Source organism: Staurois parvus, unplaced genomic scaffold, assembly GCF_062004578.1.
Source record: "Staurois parvus isolate SC_StPar_1 unplaced genomic scaffold, SC_StPar_1.0 ptg000376l, whole genome shotgun sequence".
In the NCBI taxonomy this organism is placed as follows: Eukaryota; Metazoa; Chordata; class Amphibia; order Anura; family Ranidae; genus Staurois; species Staurois parvus.
In genome coordinates, this window is record NW_028318172.1 from 2105454 (window position 1) to 2123711 (window position 18258).

The window sequence follows — 18258 nt, forward strand, 5'->3', positions numbered from 1 at the left end:
TAAACTGTGTTTGACTGATCTCTTACTGTGATCTCGCAAGATTAGCCGTAGAAGTAGCCGTTTTCTAGCGCTCAAAGCATTTGTAGAACGCTTCTCTCCTCATTCGGAGAAATGATCTACACCGATTCATAAAAAGGCATTCAGAGGCGAACTGTCTCCTCCTGAGAATGCCATAGAACCAAGCAGTGGTCATTTACCGCTGCATGATAAAAGGACACCTTAGTTTTGCAAATATAGAGAAAAGCTTACGTGTTTATTCTTCTCAGTTCTTGTATTCTTTATTAGCATTACATACAGGATATTGAGGTAATGTATTCATTATCTGTTCTGAAATCTTTCTATGTTTCATTATATCTTTGTGTGTATATACTTAAATAAAATTATTCAGCAATTCTTTTACTGTGATTACATTTGTTGTGTCATTGCATTTAATTAACTATACTATAGCAATTTAGTGTCTTGCATGTTTACTGAAACATTGATTGTTCATTGCCATTAGCTGCAAGAAAAACTGTCGGAAGAAGCTGCTCTACGAGCATTGCTGGAAGAGGAACAGGCGGACCTACTTCTTACAGTGGAAGGTTTAAAAAACATTGTTGAGGAGGAGCAGGCACAGGTGAGCATTGTATTTTTGGTGTAGCTTTATAAAGCTATTGCTTATGTTTGCTTACATGCATACTGATCTATGAAATATAGGTTCAGAAGCTACAGCAATACTGCAACACTGTAGAAATAGAAGGACAGGAAATGAAGGAAAAACTAACACAAGAGAAGTCAAGATGTGATGAACTGGAAAAGAAGAACAAGCAGTTTCAAACTGTACTGGGTATGAGAATGTGATAAAAAATGAAAGTGGGCCTCAATAAATAATAATAAAACAAAAAACAATACAGTGATATCTGCCATTTGCTTGTGTGCAGAAAAAATTAGAAGTGGCATCTCTCTGGTTGTTGTCAGCTACTTTTTCTTGCTTCAGATATTATTCCAATTCCAGAACAGTAAATGTTTAACCCGTTCATGAAGGAGGATAAAACAAATCTTAATGCCAGTTTTGAAACTTTGGCATGCGTTGGTAACACTGTACATATCATCACAACTACTTAGTGTATCCAGCAAAATTATACATTGTTTTTTCAGGACAATGTGAGCTTTAATTTTGTAGTAAATGGTAATGTATATCCCCCAAGTCTTTTATGTCATTAAAGGAAAACTAGAACAAAAAAGTTGCAAAATTAAATTTTGTAAAAATGTATCTGTGTATTTTGTGCTATTACCATGACCTACCTCCAAAAATCAACCCAAAATAAATTCTCCTTTTCTTGATGATAACAGCTATTCAACATATGCATATGTTATTTGTTGTTTGTACCCATAATACGGCCTAGAAACAACAGTTTGCCTTTTTCCTTTTTTTAAACACTCTGACACTGATGCTAAATTACATTTTTTTCAATCCTACCTAAAACACACTGACCCTGACCTTTGGTCCCAAGCTTTTTTTTCTGACCATGACCTTTGATTCTAACCCTGAAATTGACCTAGATCAAACCCTGATCTAGCTACCTTATTTTTTATTTTTTTTCACAATCTTTCTCTCTAGCCAGAGAAAAAGATATGCTGTATAATTTTCTCCTTTCAAGAGCAGAATCAGTATAGGGGCAGGCTGTACAGTGACTGATCACTGCAATCATGTGATCGAGAATAGGTCCTCTTTGTTCCCAATCATTAGTATGAGACACGGAGCTGTTGATGTTGGGAGCAAGTTGTGCAGTATGCAGCATGCAGAATAGTCAAAATATCTAAGGCCTGGTTTACACTACTGTTATTTCAATTGTGGCTTGGGTCACACAGATTCACATGACAATGGAAATCACATTGATTTTAATGGTGCCCATTCATATCAATGCAATACAACTGCAGTGAGACTTTGGTGCTACTTTGATGCAATGCAGCACAATTTTGTGCCCCATAGACTTCGATGGAAATGCATGTAAAACACATGTACTTGCTTTTTAGTGCGTTTTTTGACACAGTTTTGTATAGTCTCCATCTCCTAAAAAAAAAAAAAAAAATCAAAACCACTGCAAAATCTGACTAAAAATCACAACTTTAAGAGTTATCTGTGAATCTAACTTTAAGAGTTTTCTACAGTCTTAGGCTTTATGTACACTGGCAGCTCCTAAACTCGAGTTTAGGAGCTTTTGGCATTTTTTTGCCAAAGCTCCTAAACTCAACTCCATAAAAGCCTATGTGTCCATGTGCACATACTGTAGGCTTTTAGCAGAGTTTAGGAGCTGCCGCATTTAGGTGAACTTAAACCTCCTTCTCCTGAACACGGAAGAATCGCATTCCAGATAAGAATGTTTTCACCAGCGGACGCAGGAAAATGCGGTAAACGTGGTACTGTTGCCGAGTTTGCATTTTTTTCGCTGCTGTGGTCAGTGTAGGCAAATGTACTTGTAGACTTAGGCTGGCCACACTCCAAAAAAGTGAGGTGGATAGAAGAATCCTCCCTGCTGTGCTATTGTGTTCTGGCAGTGGGGACTCCTCCACTGTTGGAATAAACTGATCAGGTCTGCAGCTCTGATTTAAGGAAAATTTTGGGAGCAATTTCAAGAGAAGTCGATCATTAGATTGACTTCACTGGAATGGGAACAGCAATAGGCAGATTGCCCAGTCCCAACTGAACCAGCCAAATTTGGATCCTGAGGCATTCTAGTAGGAGGGGTTATCCTGGGCTGGCCTACATTTTTTGTTGCCACTGTCCAATCTTTATGTAGGCGGCAGTATAATCCAGAGGTGAAAGACTTCTTGTGTCCCTCAAAAAAAATTTACAGGGAGAACAATTTTTTGACAAAATAATTTTCATTCAAGACTAGTGTTTAAAAATAGGTACTGAACATCTGAATGTTACAGCTTTGGCTATATTTTCATAAAAAATCTGACCACCCAACTTTCCGGTTAAACTTTCACTCTTCAGGTGCAAAGATAGTTTTGCACTTATAACATATATCTAGGTACAATACGTCCTTCCTGGGGATTTAGTGTGCCTGGGAGAGACAGGTGCAGCATCCAGCCCAGCTGCCTGCAGCCTACCAAAGTCTATGGGAGGCTGCGGCTGGACAGGGCTGAATGCTGTACTGAGTGGTGCTCATGTTTAGGGCCGCTATGCATCTAGAGACTACGTACTTCATACTTAGTCCATGAATGCATAGGGCTCTAAGTGCTAGTACCACTTGGTACAGGGTTCAGCACTGTCCAGTGGCAGCCTGCCATTGAATTTGACACTCTAGATAGCAGGAGTGGACGCTGAACCTGTCTCACCCCAGTGCACTTAAATGCTAGGAGGGATGCTCTGCACCTAAATGCCCCGTGTGCAAGTGGCCTAAAGGCTGGCAATGTTTGCTTCCCCATCTTGATCAAAACAGTGTTTTTGTTGTATTTCATTAAAGCAAATATTAGTGTTGTAGTTACTACTGACTTAACATAGTTTTGTCATTTCAGAAGCTAAAGATTCCCTTCTAAGCCAGTTGCAGGAAGAGGTCAAAGTAAGTGAGATAAAGCTAGGAAACTAGTGAAATATGACCGACGTATGATAATTTACCAATGATATTGGTAACTTAGTCCATGTTTTTTTAAAACAAATCTAACAGTGGAATTGGTGTGCATAGGGAACATTTTGTGGATAGCAACAATGTTGTCCTAGGCAAGTGGGTTTTCTATGCAATTTGTGTTCAAACCAGGCCTAGTTTGGCTGATCTGTCATGTGACCGCTTTAACTTTCACATCAGTATTACTTTGTTTTTGGCTTCTCACTTTCCAAGATGCACAGGTAAAACAGAGTTCCCTCAGAACTCCTGACATTTGCACACGTTTGAAGGCAAATTATTGTTTCATCCTGAAGGTATGACAGCTCTGGTTTGCTTTAAGGACAGTTGTTCCTGCTCTCTGTATTGCACTAAAAATTAGCTCAAACCAGAACATGTATTGGCCATTTTTGCAATTTTAAGATCCATAATACAAATATCTATGACCCTTATAATTAAACCTAAACACCAAATGACAATTATTATGTCTACGCCAGATGTCATGCAAACTCTCAGTTGGAAAGCACAGTCCTCTTTACTACAGTAGAACTTCTTAGTCACACTGCAGATAAACCCCACTGTTTTATGGCAATGATTAGGGCATCAGTCTACTACTACCTAATTTGGTGCTTTTCTGGGGTTTTGCAAGGGGGCACTTTAATTCTCTTGTACACTCTTCTTACCAGGCTCTTGCATGAGAAACCCCATTATTCTAGTGACATTGGACCTCAACCAGGTCATCACTTAAGAGTTGCTTCATGTTTTAACACATCAATGTTACAGCCCCTTGATTCAGTCAGCTAAGGCTTTGTGTTGTAGGCGATGATTTCTTAGTAATGTTGTCCCCAACAACTCCTTGTTGTGGCAACTCTTCCAGCGTCTCCCGTTTCCTTCTGTGTGCAATTAGGACTTTGCACTTAAAGTGATTACAAACCCTTACCTTGTAAAACAACCCATTCAGTTTAAAATAGCAAGTAAAGGCAAAACATTTGTGTATAGATATAAAAACATTATAAATACTTGTCCCCCCCCCACCCCCCATTATAAGTGATCACATCCCCTCTGCTGCATAAGAGCTAGGGGAAGAGAAGCACACTGCTCTTCCCAGTAAAAGGCTGTGTGGGGTAAAGGGGCAGGACAAGACTGATCATTGGAGGAGAGCACACTAAGTTCCCAGCACAGCTAGAGAACTGACCATGGTGTGTTCTGTTTAGTGTGGTCAGTTTTTAATAAGAAAACTGTAGGAACACCAGGGATTTTAAACAAAAGGAAGCAAAAAAAAGAGAACATGATGCTTTTTCATACAAGTACATTGTGCTGAAGACACATATCAGGAATACGAAATGCTGGGTTTACATATTCTTTAAGCCGGCCACGCATGGATCGAAATTCTCTGATGAACCAGCTGAATTTTGATCCATGTATGGGCAGGAAGGTTGTACAAGTCTCGATCAGTGCCACAGGCTATAGACGGCTTTGCTTATCTGTGTATTCAGACTCATCTATGGGCTGCCTTACTGTACAATTCTTTTGTAGAGCTAGAGTACATAGGGACACAACCAGCAATTCTTCTGCGGGAATTCCTATGCGCATGCGCGTCCCCGATTGCAATTCTTCTTGCTGGAAATCCCTTACACTATCTCTACAACTCTCTACCTCCAGCTCTACCTTGATCTTTATCTCTCAACCTCGTCCTCCACCTCTCTCTATCTCTATATCTCTATCTATTTCTATCTCTATCTCTCTCTCTCTATCATTATCTCTACCTCTCTCTTTCTCCACCTCTACCTGTCTCTGTCTTTGTCTCTATCTCTATCTCTCCCTCTATCTAAATCTACATCTCTATCTCTACCTTCACCTCTCTATCTAAATCTACATTTCTACCTCTCTATCTCTACCTCCACCTATACCTCTCTCTATCTTTATCTAAATCTACATCTCTGTTTCTACCTCTCTATCTCTACCTGTATCTCTCTATCTACATCTCTACCTCCACCTTTCTCTAGCTATCTCTATCTGTACCTCTATCTCTATACCTCTACCTCCACCTCCACCTATTTCTAGACCTCGTAGTTGACCTCCACCTCTCTATCTCTACCTCTCTCTCTCTATCTTTATCTCTACTTCTACCTCTCTCTTTCTCCACCTCTGCCTCGACCTCTACCTGTCTCTGTCTTTGTCTCTACCTCCACCTCTCTCTATCTCTATCTAAATCTACATCTCTACCTCTATCTCTCTATCTCAATGTCTACCTCTCTACCTCCAATGACACAGCTGATCACAATGTAAATAGAATTGACGGTCATCAGCTGCACTTTCCTCCAGCTGTCACATTGTGAGGAGAGCTTGTAATCGGCAAGTGTATTCACACATCAGAGGACATCAGTGCAGCCCCAAGAAAACATCAATGCAGCCCCAACAGTGTCCATCGGTGCCGCCAGTCAGTGCCCATCCGAGCCCATGATTGCCACCAGTCAGTGCCGTCTATCAGTGACCTTCAGTGCCATCTATGAGTACCTCCTCTTCAGTGCAGTCTGTCAGTGCCCATCAGTGCTGCCTATTAGTGCAGCCTATCAGTGCCCATCAGTGCAGCCTCAATAGCACACATCAGTGAAGGAGAAAAAGTATCTGTTTGCAAAATGTTATACAGAAGCTAAGAACATTTTTTTTTACATTTTTGGTATTTTTTCGTTTGTTTAGCAAAAAAATAAAAAAACCCTGTGTGAATACCACCAAAAGAAAGCTCTATATGTCTCAAAAAAAATGGTAAAAATTTCATAGGGGTACAGTGTTGCATGACCGCGCAATAGTCAAAGTGCAAAAGCACTGAACGTGAAAAATTGACATGGGCAGGAAAGGGGTGAAAGTGCCCAGTAGGCAAGTGGTTAAACTTGACTGTAAGCTCAGTTAAGCAGAATAAAGTGGTATACAGTATGTGTATGTAACATAAATTGTCACTCTAAGCAAAGAAACACATACAGCAAAATCTCAAAGAGTGTTAGCAGGCCTGCTATTCAGAAGTTAACTCAAAGCCTTCAACCTGGGGTGTGTCTAATCCCCAGTGAGCAAGGAAAACTATCAAAGTTTGAACTAGCTCACTTTGGGCCCTTGGGATCTGATGGCAAGGTTTAAATCTGAGATAGGAAAGAGCTCTTTAACTAGGGTGGTCAACGTCTCTTTAAATGCAGTGAGGAATCTTCTGTGCGCTCATTGGGGCCCAGTTGGTGCACTACAATGATCCAGACCTTTTAAGTGGGAAGAGATGAAGGTGACAGTCCCTCAAAGGATTAATACAAAGAAAAGAAGAAGTAAGGACAAGTATTATCCCTTTAAGTGGCACTTGACATGGTGGTGTCCCATTGATCCACTGAGGAAGTTGCAAATTTTAGGCAAAAAGGTGTCAGAAATTGGCAGAAGCACTTGCTGGCAAAGGGCAACTCCTCTCTGGGCTGCAGTAACTAATGGAAATGGTGGTAGAGGTTCCTTTAAGAGGGAAGGCCGATGGTTAAGGGAACAATAATGTGGTTTGGCCTGCAGAAGGCATACACTGTGGTCAGCTCTCATGAATGTGTTCAATAGTAGCAGCTGGGGGAACTAGGCCGCAACACGTGTTAACTATATGCAATGTTCGCAACTGTGTGCAGGAAAGTGGCAGACTTTGCAGTAATGTCAGTGTTCACTTGTTTGACTGGTGTATAGGACTCTGTCACCCAATCGGTGGTTTCCAGCAGGTCCTGGGGAGAGAGAAAGTGACCACTAGGACCTGCTGGAAGCCACCAATCACAGGCTCAATGGGGAGGAAGTCTTCAAAAGTGGGACCTAGCTGAAGAGTAGGCTCAACAAGTTATGCAGGGCCTGTCTCTGCAGAGGAAGGAGTCTCTGGATAGGAACTTGGTGGAGGGGTCACCAAGATGCCCAAGATGCATCAGATGCCTCTGATGCAGCCGGGTGGGTCCGGCAAAACTGGTCAGGCTGTGCAGGTCATGACGGGAGCTATTATGGATTTATTACAAGATTGATGAATATCACTCTCAAGGCATTATGGGACATTAAGTTCGCTGTGGTTGGATATGGTTACAAGTATTAGAAAGCCACGTTTGCTATTTTATATGCCCCTATTTCACAGTTGGGCTAAACAGTGTATATATATATATATATATATATATATATATATATATACACATATACACACACACGCACACTCATGGTATATAAATATTCCATATGGTGAGGAATCAAGCTAAAGAGTCAATATGGATACCTTTTGAACAACATGAATTGCTAGTGTGAGGGAGGCCAACAATTATATGAAGTAAACCTTGGGCAACGTATGCCCCTATGAGTCTGTTACTATCATCACTGTCACCTCCTCTGGACCACATTGTGTTGTTTTTGGATCTACTTGCTTGATTACAGCCACATTATTCAATTTTGTCTATGTATGGAATCTAGGATGCAAATGCAATTGAACAGCCCCCAAACAAGACAGATTTAATCAGACCTGTTAATTAACTGGAGTGTACCTGTTGAGGAAAATCTGTGCACAAAAGTCTATGTACATACAGTATCTTTGATAACCAGATACTGTTTATGGAGGACTTTGAAAAAATTATCTAGCATGCTGGAAAATGTATATTCTTTGTGGCCACCTTTCTAACCAGCATTCTGGAAAATGTATATTCTTTGTGGCCACCTTTCTAACTTCTATCGCTGTCCCTGTTTTCCTGAGATCTCTCAGTAGGAATTTACGATAAACTTTTTTAAATGTAAAATACGATATATGAATCCTATAGGTCCCTGAACATGATTGTTTAAGGGTTTTGTAGTGGGGGTTGTTTTATTCCAAGTGTGTTTCTTTGTCATTTTAATTCATAAATTAAGTATGTCCATTTTTCCTTTTTTGTTTTTTGAAAGGATTTTTAATTGCAGAAGAGACACAGTATGTGTTTTTTTAAAGATGCTGTTTATTGAGTTTAAGGTATACAAACAGGCACAATACATAACAATGCAGATAATATATTTCATAAACTGTTGTCCTTCAGAAATGTAAGAGTAAGATAAATAGCCATGGTGAGTACAATACAGCAGAGTAAATTATACATAGGTAATAATGTAGTCCCCCAGATTACCCATAGAGGGGTAAGTAGTAAGCAATAGAACTTGTCCATGATGTCCCCAGATTTTTTCCAACTTGTTTAGGGCAAGCTCTAATTATATGTGCAAGATAGTATACAGGAAGGGCAGTATTAATTCAGTTTTTCCATTCAGGAAAAGACGCTGCAGAAGAACATTTCCATGTCAATAATATGTTTTTGCATAAAAATATAGTAGTCTCATTAGTTTTTTTTAGAATGGAGGTAACCCCAGTAAGCACATCTTGGGACATTGTGCATAAGGCCAAATCAAAAAATCTATTGACCTGTGACCAGAATAAAAGTATTTGTTGGCAGAGCCCTCGTGAAAGAAGTCATTTTATATAATCATAAAGGAATATAATAGATGTCTGTGCCTGTTCACACACCTTCAATTTTTAGATAAAAATAGTTTTTTGTTAACTTTTTTGTGTGAGTATAGATCTATGCTTGTCCCACGCATCTTTGAAGCTACTTACTGTTGACTGGCTCACTACCTCTGCTGGAAGTTTATTCCAAGCATCAGTATATAAAAATAAGTGAGCGCACTATCAGTAGCAGCTAAGCACTTATTTCTGCTATAGGGCAGTTGGGAAGCGGTTAATTATTTTTATAAGTTTATTTTTTTATTATTATTTTTACAATTTTATTGTTTATGGTTTTTTACATTTTTTAAACAGCCCTGTTGGTTGCTTTGGTGAAATAATAGAAGTCTAAACAGACCCCTGGGGGTTTATTTACTAAAGCTGGAGAGTCCAAAATCAGACTCCCTTCTGCATAGAAACCAATCAGCTTCCAGGTTTCATTGCCAAAGCTTCATTGAACAAGCTGAGGTTAGAAGCTGATTGGTTTCTATGCAGAAGGGAGTCTGATTTTGGACTCTCCAGCTTTAGTAAATAAACCCCACGATGTCTCAATTTTGAGATACAGTCCTCAATCTATGTCTCTGCAGCCCCAGCTGCACAGAATGAATGAATAGGAATATGCCTGCACTGTCTTGTTCTTTCACAAAATGAAGCATAGTAAACACAGTTTAACATACTTCAGTTATGCATGAGCACAGTTAGTGATCATTACCGATCACTCATTGTGTTCATCCAGAAAAGAAAGGGGTTAGTAAATTACGCATTTACCAGACCCTTCCCCACTCTCCATCCTAAAAGGAGAGATTTAGGAAAGCACATAGGAGGGATCAGGCAGCAGAAGAAAGGGGAACTTTGAGAGGAGGGGCAGCTGGGGTGCCATGTATTGAAACCAATGCCCTGTAGCTCCCCCCTGCAGCAGGTGAAAGCTGACAGGAGGGAGAGGAGGAGAACGTGGAGCAGTAGTACCCCCTTATCAGCAGCCCTGACTAGGGCATCTATTAAATCTTTTGAAGTCTGTGAAAAGAAGTATTGAATCAGAAGAAAACTTACTTAGTTTTACATTCAAGATCAAAGGTGAGTCACCTAACATGACAAGCTCTTTCTGATGACATGCCAATAGCGAGCAGACTTGAGACAGGAAGGAACTAGGGTTGACTTTGGGAGCATAGCACATGAGAATAATGAGTTCCATATCCTGTAAAGTGCCTTGAAGGAAGAGGTATCTACCTTCAGGTTCATCTATTTGCTAATTACAGTAGGGGTATTTTTATGAAATACAATCAATGTGCCCTGCTGTTTTGTAGAGGCATTGACTTGAAAACTGTGGGGATATTTGACATCAAAATATGTTGGTTTTGAAAAGGAAGATAAGCAAGTCTTTTGTAAATGTGCTATGTTCACTCAGTGTTTTCTGAGCTATTAAAAGACTTCGGCACATTTATGGGGTGAATTCAGGCCTTGAACATTCATTGGTAGCTAGTTAGGAGCCATTCCAAAAGCTGTGAAATATAAACATATAAGAATTGACCCTAAGGGACATAGGGAAGGCACAAAGGGAATTTAGTGAAAGTGTCCGAGAAACAAGTAGGGTGAGAAAGAAAAAGAACAAGGAAAAATAGACAAGCAAATCTTCAGTAAGGCTATAAATATGAGTTGTGTGTCTAAAGACACACTAAAGGATCTGACAGCAGTGCATACTAAAAGTATAACACTGGTATTAATATGGGGGTTGGGGGGCAGGGCAAGAACCCACTTGAGCCAAATTCAATAGCACTCCTCTTGGTTGTGGAGGGAATGCTGGCTGTTCCTCACACCAATTACAGTTTTAAATTTTTTTCTTTTCAACTTTTACTATTTTTTTTTCTTAAATTCTGACTACTAGGATTCATTTATCAAATGTTTAGATTCCTTGGATTGAGTTCTCTAATCTCTTGGTTCTCTGGGATTGTTTCTTTATAAGTGTGACGGGAGTCACTTTGGGTGGGGGGCCTATGGAACCCAGCTCACTTTGGAGAGGTGGGGAGACCCCTATCTCAGCTCCCCATATCCCTCTTATGTGTAAATCACCCTGTGCCTGTTAGGGGTACAGGGTGATCTGTCCTAATATTGGGGTGGGGGGTTGTTGATTGTTTAATGTTATGTGGCTGCATCCCATTGTTCTATTGTTTGGGAGCAAACTATTATGGGATGTATGTGTTTATGTGTATTAGCTTAGTGGGGGGGGGGGGTGTCTCCAGCAGCCCTCCCTCCTGATGAGACTGTCTGCTGGTGTGAAGTTTGAATACCTGTGTGTGTCTTGTTACTAAATGTAGATTGCCCCGCCCTGTGTCATTATGCAGGGAGGGGGGGATGGTCCCCTGAGTGTATATATCTTGCATCTGTGTTCAAATAAACTAGTCTACCTCCTGGTTTACTTCAAGACTGGTGTCGTCTAGTCTTGTATGGTCGGCTGTGGTGTCTGTTGTCGGTGTTTGGACAGGAAGCGGTATTCTAACGGACAAACTTAAGCGCAGTCTGGGTTGTTTCTGTTACAATAAGTGACTGCTCCCTGTTTCACAATCTTCTGACTCACTTCTGAATCTTCCCCCGGATCACTGGACCTCTTTTCTTGCCCTACACTGGACCTCTGTTTCACAATCTGCCCTAGATTGTGCTGGTTTGATGCTGCTGTCTCACCTCTGAATCATTCTTGGATTACTGGACCTCTTTCCTTGCCCTGCATCAGACCTATTTCCTTGCAATGCATTATGAACAACTGGACATTTTTCCATTACTGTACCCAGACCTCTCAGTCATGCTGCTCAGGTACACTGCACTGCAATTCCTGCAACTAAAGCAGAACTAGATCTTGGCTAAAGGTGCATATGACCTTTGCCAGAATACTGGAAAGAGATACATGCATTGTGGCACTGGATGCCATCTCCTCCCTTCAAGTACCTGTGCTGTCTCAATCCTTGCTTATCAGCATAAGGTTGCAAGACTGGTGCTAACCTCAAAAGTCTACTTTCACTGACATGCCAACTCCACTCTCATTCCCATAGATTCTCCAAGGAAGTCCAGATCAGCACTCTGCTAATAACAAGGCTCTACTTATTTTGAACTTTATTGTAGATAAGTTGGATTTTCTGTGGTTAAGTAAAACCTGGCACAAACAAAATTATGCCATCCTTTTCAACCAGCTCATCCCTCTGGGGTATGGATTGTTTGACCTCCCACATCTCTTGGGCAAAGGTGGAGGTATAATTGTTATTTACAGCTTGCAGTACACTTAATCCCCTGTTAACGTATCCTTTTTCTCTTCCTTTGAATGCCCTGTTCCCAAGACCTCTATTCCCCATTCATCTGTTATTTCTACTGTTTATCAACCACCCAAGTCTTGTAGAGATTTCTTAAGTGAATTTGCTGATTCACTTTAATTTTCTGGACAATTTAAAAAACTTTCGCCCCATATCTAACTTACCCTTCCTTGCCAAGATCCTTAAGCGGGCTGTGATATCTCAGTTAGATAACCACCTGACTTTAAACAGCCTATTTGAAGCCCTCAAATCTGGTGTTCAGCAACTGCACAGCACAGCACAGAAACTGTCTTGGTCAAAGTCATTAATGACCAGGGACGGACTGACAACTCAAGGGGCCCCCGGGCAATAGGGGATCATGGGGTCCCTGTGTCCTGGCCCAAACTCAAAAAAGCCTATGAAAAAGGTACCAGGGGCATCTCATGGGGCCCCCTACTGCCCCCGGGCCCTCGGGCAGTGCCCGAGTTTCCAAATGGTCAGTCCGCCCCTGTTAATGACCTTCTGTTAGCGTCTGATTCCGGCTCTCTAATTATTCTTATTCTACTGGATCTTAGTTCTGCCTTTGATACTGTAGACCACAATCTTTTGCTCTCTCGCCTTGAAACCATATTTGGAATTTCAGAATTGGCTCTGAAATGGATTAAGTCATATCTTACTGATCATTGTCACTTTGTTTCTCTTGGCAGATTCCAGTCTGATTTGGTCCAGTCAAGTACAGTGTTCCTCAGGATTCAATCTTGGGTCCCTTACTTTTTATCATTTACATGTTTCCACTTGAGCAACTGCTTATATTACATGGGGTAAATTATCACTTCTATGCTGATGACACTCAGATATACATCCACACTAAACCGGAATTCTACTTCTTTCCTATCTAATTGTATTTGTGATATAAACTTTCTTTCAATTAAACTGTGACAAGACTGAAGTCATGTTTATTGGCACCCCCCATCAATTATGTAAGGCCAGTCCTAGTAGCCTATAGATGGCACTGTATTTGAGCTTCAGTCTAAATGTAAAACTCTAGGGGTGATTTTTTATGTTAGTTTAACCTTTGATCCACATGTGCAAAATGTTGTCAGAACATCTTTTTTCCACATGAGAAACATTGCTCGGCTGCGTCCTATGCCATCATACACTGTAGCTAAAAAGTTGATCCATACATTTGTGTTCCCCCAATTTGACTACTGCAATGCACTACTTGCTGGTGTATCTAAATCCACTGAAAATCAACGTCAATATGTACAAAAGTCTGCAGCCAGAATCCCGACTAGGTATATTGCAAGTGATCATATTACCCCTATCCTGGAGTCCTTGCACTGGCTATCAGTTAGGTTTCGCATAGACATTAAGATCCTCTTGCTCACCTACAGTATAAGGCTCTTCACGACTTGCCACCCCATTATATCTCTGAGCTTTTATCAATTTACTCCCTCCCTCATAACCACCTCTTCTCTAAATCTGGTCTTTTGTGTGTGTCCCCTACTCACCTACACTTGATGGAAGACAAAGCCCTCTCCCGCTATGCTCCACAACTCTGGAATTCACTTCGAAAGAACATCAGAGAGTCATCTTCTCTAAACTCATTCAAATCTAAAAACTTTTCTGTTTAGACAAGCATTCATGGCACTGTTCCTTTTTTCCTTCCTGGGTATTTAAGTTTTTCTTTGTAAAGCACTTTGAGAAGCTACCTTTAAAGGTGCTATATAAACTAAGTTTTTATTATTATTATTATTATATAATACCATTAGAGGGCTCAAAAAGAAATACGCAACTATATGAGGGGATGTGTTACACAATAGTGTTAGAATGAGCTGTAGTCCATAGAAATATATGTTTAAAAGTGAAAACATGTCTACAAAAACTGTGCAAAAATTTTATATATCTCTATAATAGAATGTGCTGGTACAGTGAAAAAAGGAAAGGGGAGTAGGGGTGGAAGGATAAATGTAGGAAGGGAAGGGATAAAGGTTAGAGGAAAAAGTAGCCAATTATAAGGACAATGAAAAAAAAAAAAGATATATATATATTACAGGGTATTACGGTTGTTCATTTCAATATCACATAAATAAGATAATGGAACAAGGCTGTTGAATAGACCATAAAGAAGGATGACTGTCAACCAGCTCCCCCAGTAGCTATCGTATCATCTAATCACAGGGTTAAAGCAGGTTGGAGGAGAAAAAAATACAGTAGCTACATAACATTAACCAAAGTCATAAATTGTGTTTGGTAAATTTAAATAACAAAGCTAATATAGGAAATTGTTCAAAAAGGAGTGAAAGGCACATGAATAACCAGAAACTAAACCTAGTATTAAGCACTGGTTGTACACATGAAGTATTTTTAAAGATATGACATTACAGCCTCTAAATGCAATTCTCAAACAAGGTACTTGGCCATGTTACTAAAGCCAACCAGTATAGTATATAACGGCATATAACCAACATCTTGGTTACGGCAGATGTAACATCTCTGTACACAAGTATAAAACATTCGGATGGGATGGAGGCTGTTGATTTCTTTTTAAAAAATTGTGATTTTATGTATATGTCTGATTCGCATAAGAACTACATTTTAACTCTATTAGACTTTGCGATGATGAGGAACTATTTTTGGTTTGGCCACAACTTTTATTTGCAAGAAAAGGGCGTGGCCATGGGGGCAAAGTTTGCCCCCAGCTTAGAAAATCTGTTTATGGCCAGATGGGAGGAGGATGTCATCTACGCGAGAGACTGGCCCGAGCTCTCTTTTTATCGTAGATACATTGATGACATCCTCCTCATATGGAATGGTGAGGAACAAGCCCTTTTAAATTTTTTTACCACCTTGAATTTTAATTCCTTAAACATTAAGCTTGTGTTTGAATACAGTCAAATTAGTGTTAATTTTCTGGATCTGGTATTAATAAATTATAACGGTAAAATAATGACTGAAACCTATTTCAAACCAACGGATAGAAACGGCTATATTTCAACCGATAGCTGTCACCATCCGGTTTGGTTACGTAATATACCAAAAGGTCAGTTCTCCAGGATCAAGCGTAATTGTACCAATGTGGAGACCTATTATAAACAGGCTAAGATAATTAAGGATAAATTTGTGCAAAAAGGGTATGATGGCCCCACCCTTGATCAGACCATAGACACCATAGGTAAATCAGACAGAAGTTTGTTGTTAAACAACATTCCTAAACAAAAATCAAAGCAAATATGTCCGTTTATTACAAATTATTCTTTACAACACAGAAAAATCACGAGTATTATCAATAAAAATTGGGCGATTCTGAAATCGGACCCAATATTAAATACACTATTGCCGGAGAAACCTGAAATTATTTTCAGAAGAGTGAAATCGCTCAGAAATAAGTTCGCCCCCAATATAGTGGATCCACCTAAAAATACTATTATGTTCACTAATTTAAAAGGATTTCATCCCTGCAGAAAATGTGTTATCTGTCGATGCAGTAAATATACTAATAAGAGTAATTATTTTATTTCCACAACGAGAGGTAAACAATATGACATGGATGATTTTATAACTTGTACTAGTAGATTCGTGGTTTACTTGCTCCAATCTCCGTGCAACCTCCAATATGTCGGGCGTACTACTAGACGCCTTAGAGACAGACTGAAGGAGCACGTTAATAACATCAAAAAGGGATACAAAGATCACTCCTTGTCACAGCATTATAAGATCCATCACAATAGCGATCCCTCGTCACTCAAATTCATGGGCGTAGGCATTGTAAATGCCCATTGGCAAGGAACAAACAGAAAACGGGCGGTATCTCAGCTCGAATCGCGGTGGATCTATGAACTTGGGTCCTTGCACCCCAAGGGATTGAATATAGATTTTGATCTAAATTGCTTTTTAGACAATAGATAACAGAAGGATGAGTTATTCCTACCCTTTTGGGTCCATATAGATATATATAGATTTTTACTTGAACTATTATGAATATTTTAGGATTAAATACCATATTATTATGAATATAATCATACACATGTTATTAGCATACAATAATCGGGCCAATTTCCTGTTATCATTATTTTAATGAAGTGTCTCTTCTCATTTCCCGTCATCGTTTTTAAGACGTTTTTAATTGGCGTTTTTAATTTTTAGTTTTTAATATTCAATATTAAATATTCATTGTGATATATGGATTTAGTACCATATTATTTTAATCATGTGGTTTTATTATGTAATCATGAGATTTTGGATTGTATTGAAGTTTTTGACCATATGTTTTCATATATATTTATATACATTAACTGCTAATTTAAATTGTACACACATATTGTATTTATGCATTTCTGTCTGACCATATTGTAGTGCTATTTATATTTGTATATTAATAGAGAATATTTATGCTGATTTAATCTTTGACCTGATTTGAATATACAGTTTTTTATATATATATTCATATATATGAACAAGAGCCAGGCGCTGTGTAGTTTTGTGATAAAAATAATACACCTTGTATGGAGGTGTGCCTTTAATAAGTCATATGGTAAAACAATAATAAATAACCAGCCTGTGGCTTTAGGAAGCCAGGTTCCAAGATGGACGGCCCGTCCGCTCAGAGGGAAGCAGTGGAGTAGAATGCCTGTCAGTGCAGGGACCACGTTTACCCGGCGTCCCAGCGTCCTGGATGACGTCACCACAATGTGGAGAGACGGAGGGGGGGAACTCTTGCTGGAGCCGCAGCTTTAGAAGGAAGAGGCCGGTTGCTGGGACAACATGTTTCGCGCGCATGCGCTTTGTCAAGTCTCATATATATATATATATAATCCTGAGCAACTTCCAGGTCTTCTTATTTATAATTGGTTCCTAAAGAATATCCCCTGTGCACTGAATCTGAGCCTAGGAGTGTGAGCTATCTCTCTTCTCAGTTTGCACAGGGATGCCTCTGTAAGGGCTTTTTGGCTGTATAAATCCTGAGCAGTTAATACTGCTCCTTTATCCCTTCACACTGCCAACAAAATGGCGCCGCACTGTAGGAGACTTCCTGCTGTAGATCGCATCCGCGATCCACGACAAAATGGCGTCGATCGCTCGCGCATGCGCAGTAGCGTGGGAAGACAACGCCGGCGTTCTGCGCATGCACGGATAGCCGAGAAAATGGCGGCCGTATTAGGCAAATTTGCCATTCACATTTATAAATAGCACTGATGAGGATGTCCTGGCCAGCCCTGGACCCTATGAATACGTGCATCGCACGAAACGCGTCAGAGGGCAGCAGCAGCAGGACACCTAACCACCTAGGAATGCATATGGTCAGTAACTTTTTGGTTTATCTTTGTATGTACCCCACACCAACCAACCCTGAATAAAAGCATCTAAAGCAGTATCATGCTATGAGGTCTCTTATTGGGCACTCTGTGTGAGTGCTATCATTCGCAGTGCCCATCTGGAGGACTCAGGACACTGGTGGTGATACCTGGTAGCGGTTTCAGATGACTTCACTTCTGTGGAACTGAGATGGTGATCTGGGTACAATCTGATCTGGGATCTGATGATCGTTTTATGGCCTGGTGACGCAGGATTACATATTGCGTATATTAAACGCACATCTGGTGAGTGCGTTTTTCACCTATTTGTGTGATCACACCTACCATCACACCTTGGATCAGGACGTCCACTCACCTTGAATTGGGATCTCTCCATGATCCGCACTATTACACTGAACTTTTGTATTTATTGATCACCCTCAGAGTGATATCATGCATGTTTATATATATTGTGTGTATAAACTGTACTCTAGTTTTTAGCGCTGCACCATTTATTTTATATATATATAAATAGTGACAACTTGGAGGTTTTGTAGCTCATTGGTAATACAAAACAGTGAGTTTACTCCACGCCCGAAGTATCA

The 18258-nt window shown here is 40.0% G+C and overlaps 1 protein-coding gene across 2 annotated transcripts in view; it reads left to right on the top strand.

The window, feature by feature from the left end:
- LOC149456095 (coiled-coil domain-containing protein 150-like) overlaps window positions 1-18258 on the top strand; it is a 68112-nt gene that overhangs the window by 27687 nt on the left and 22167 nt on the right. For both annotated transcript variants that reach the window (XM_089685482.1, XM_089685481.1), the window contains 3 exons: window positions 500-616; window positions 697-826; window positions 3505-3548. In XM_089685482.1, coding sequence (XP_089541608.1) covers window positions 500-616; window positions 697-826; window positions 3505-3548 — 291 coding nt within the window. The remainder of the gene's footprint in view (window positions 1-499; window positions 617-696; window positions 827-3504; window positions 3549-18258) is intronic.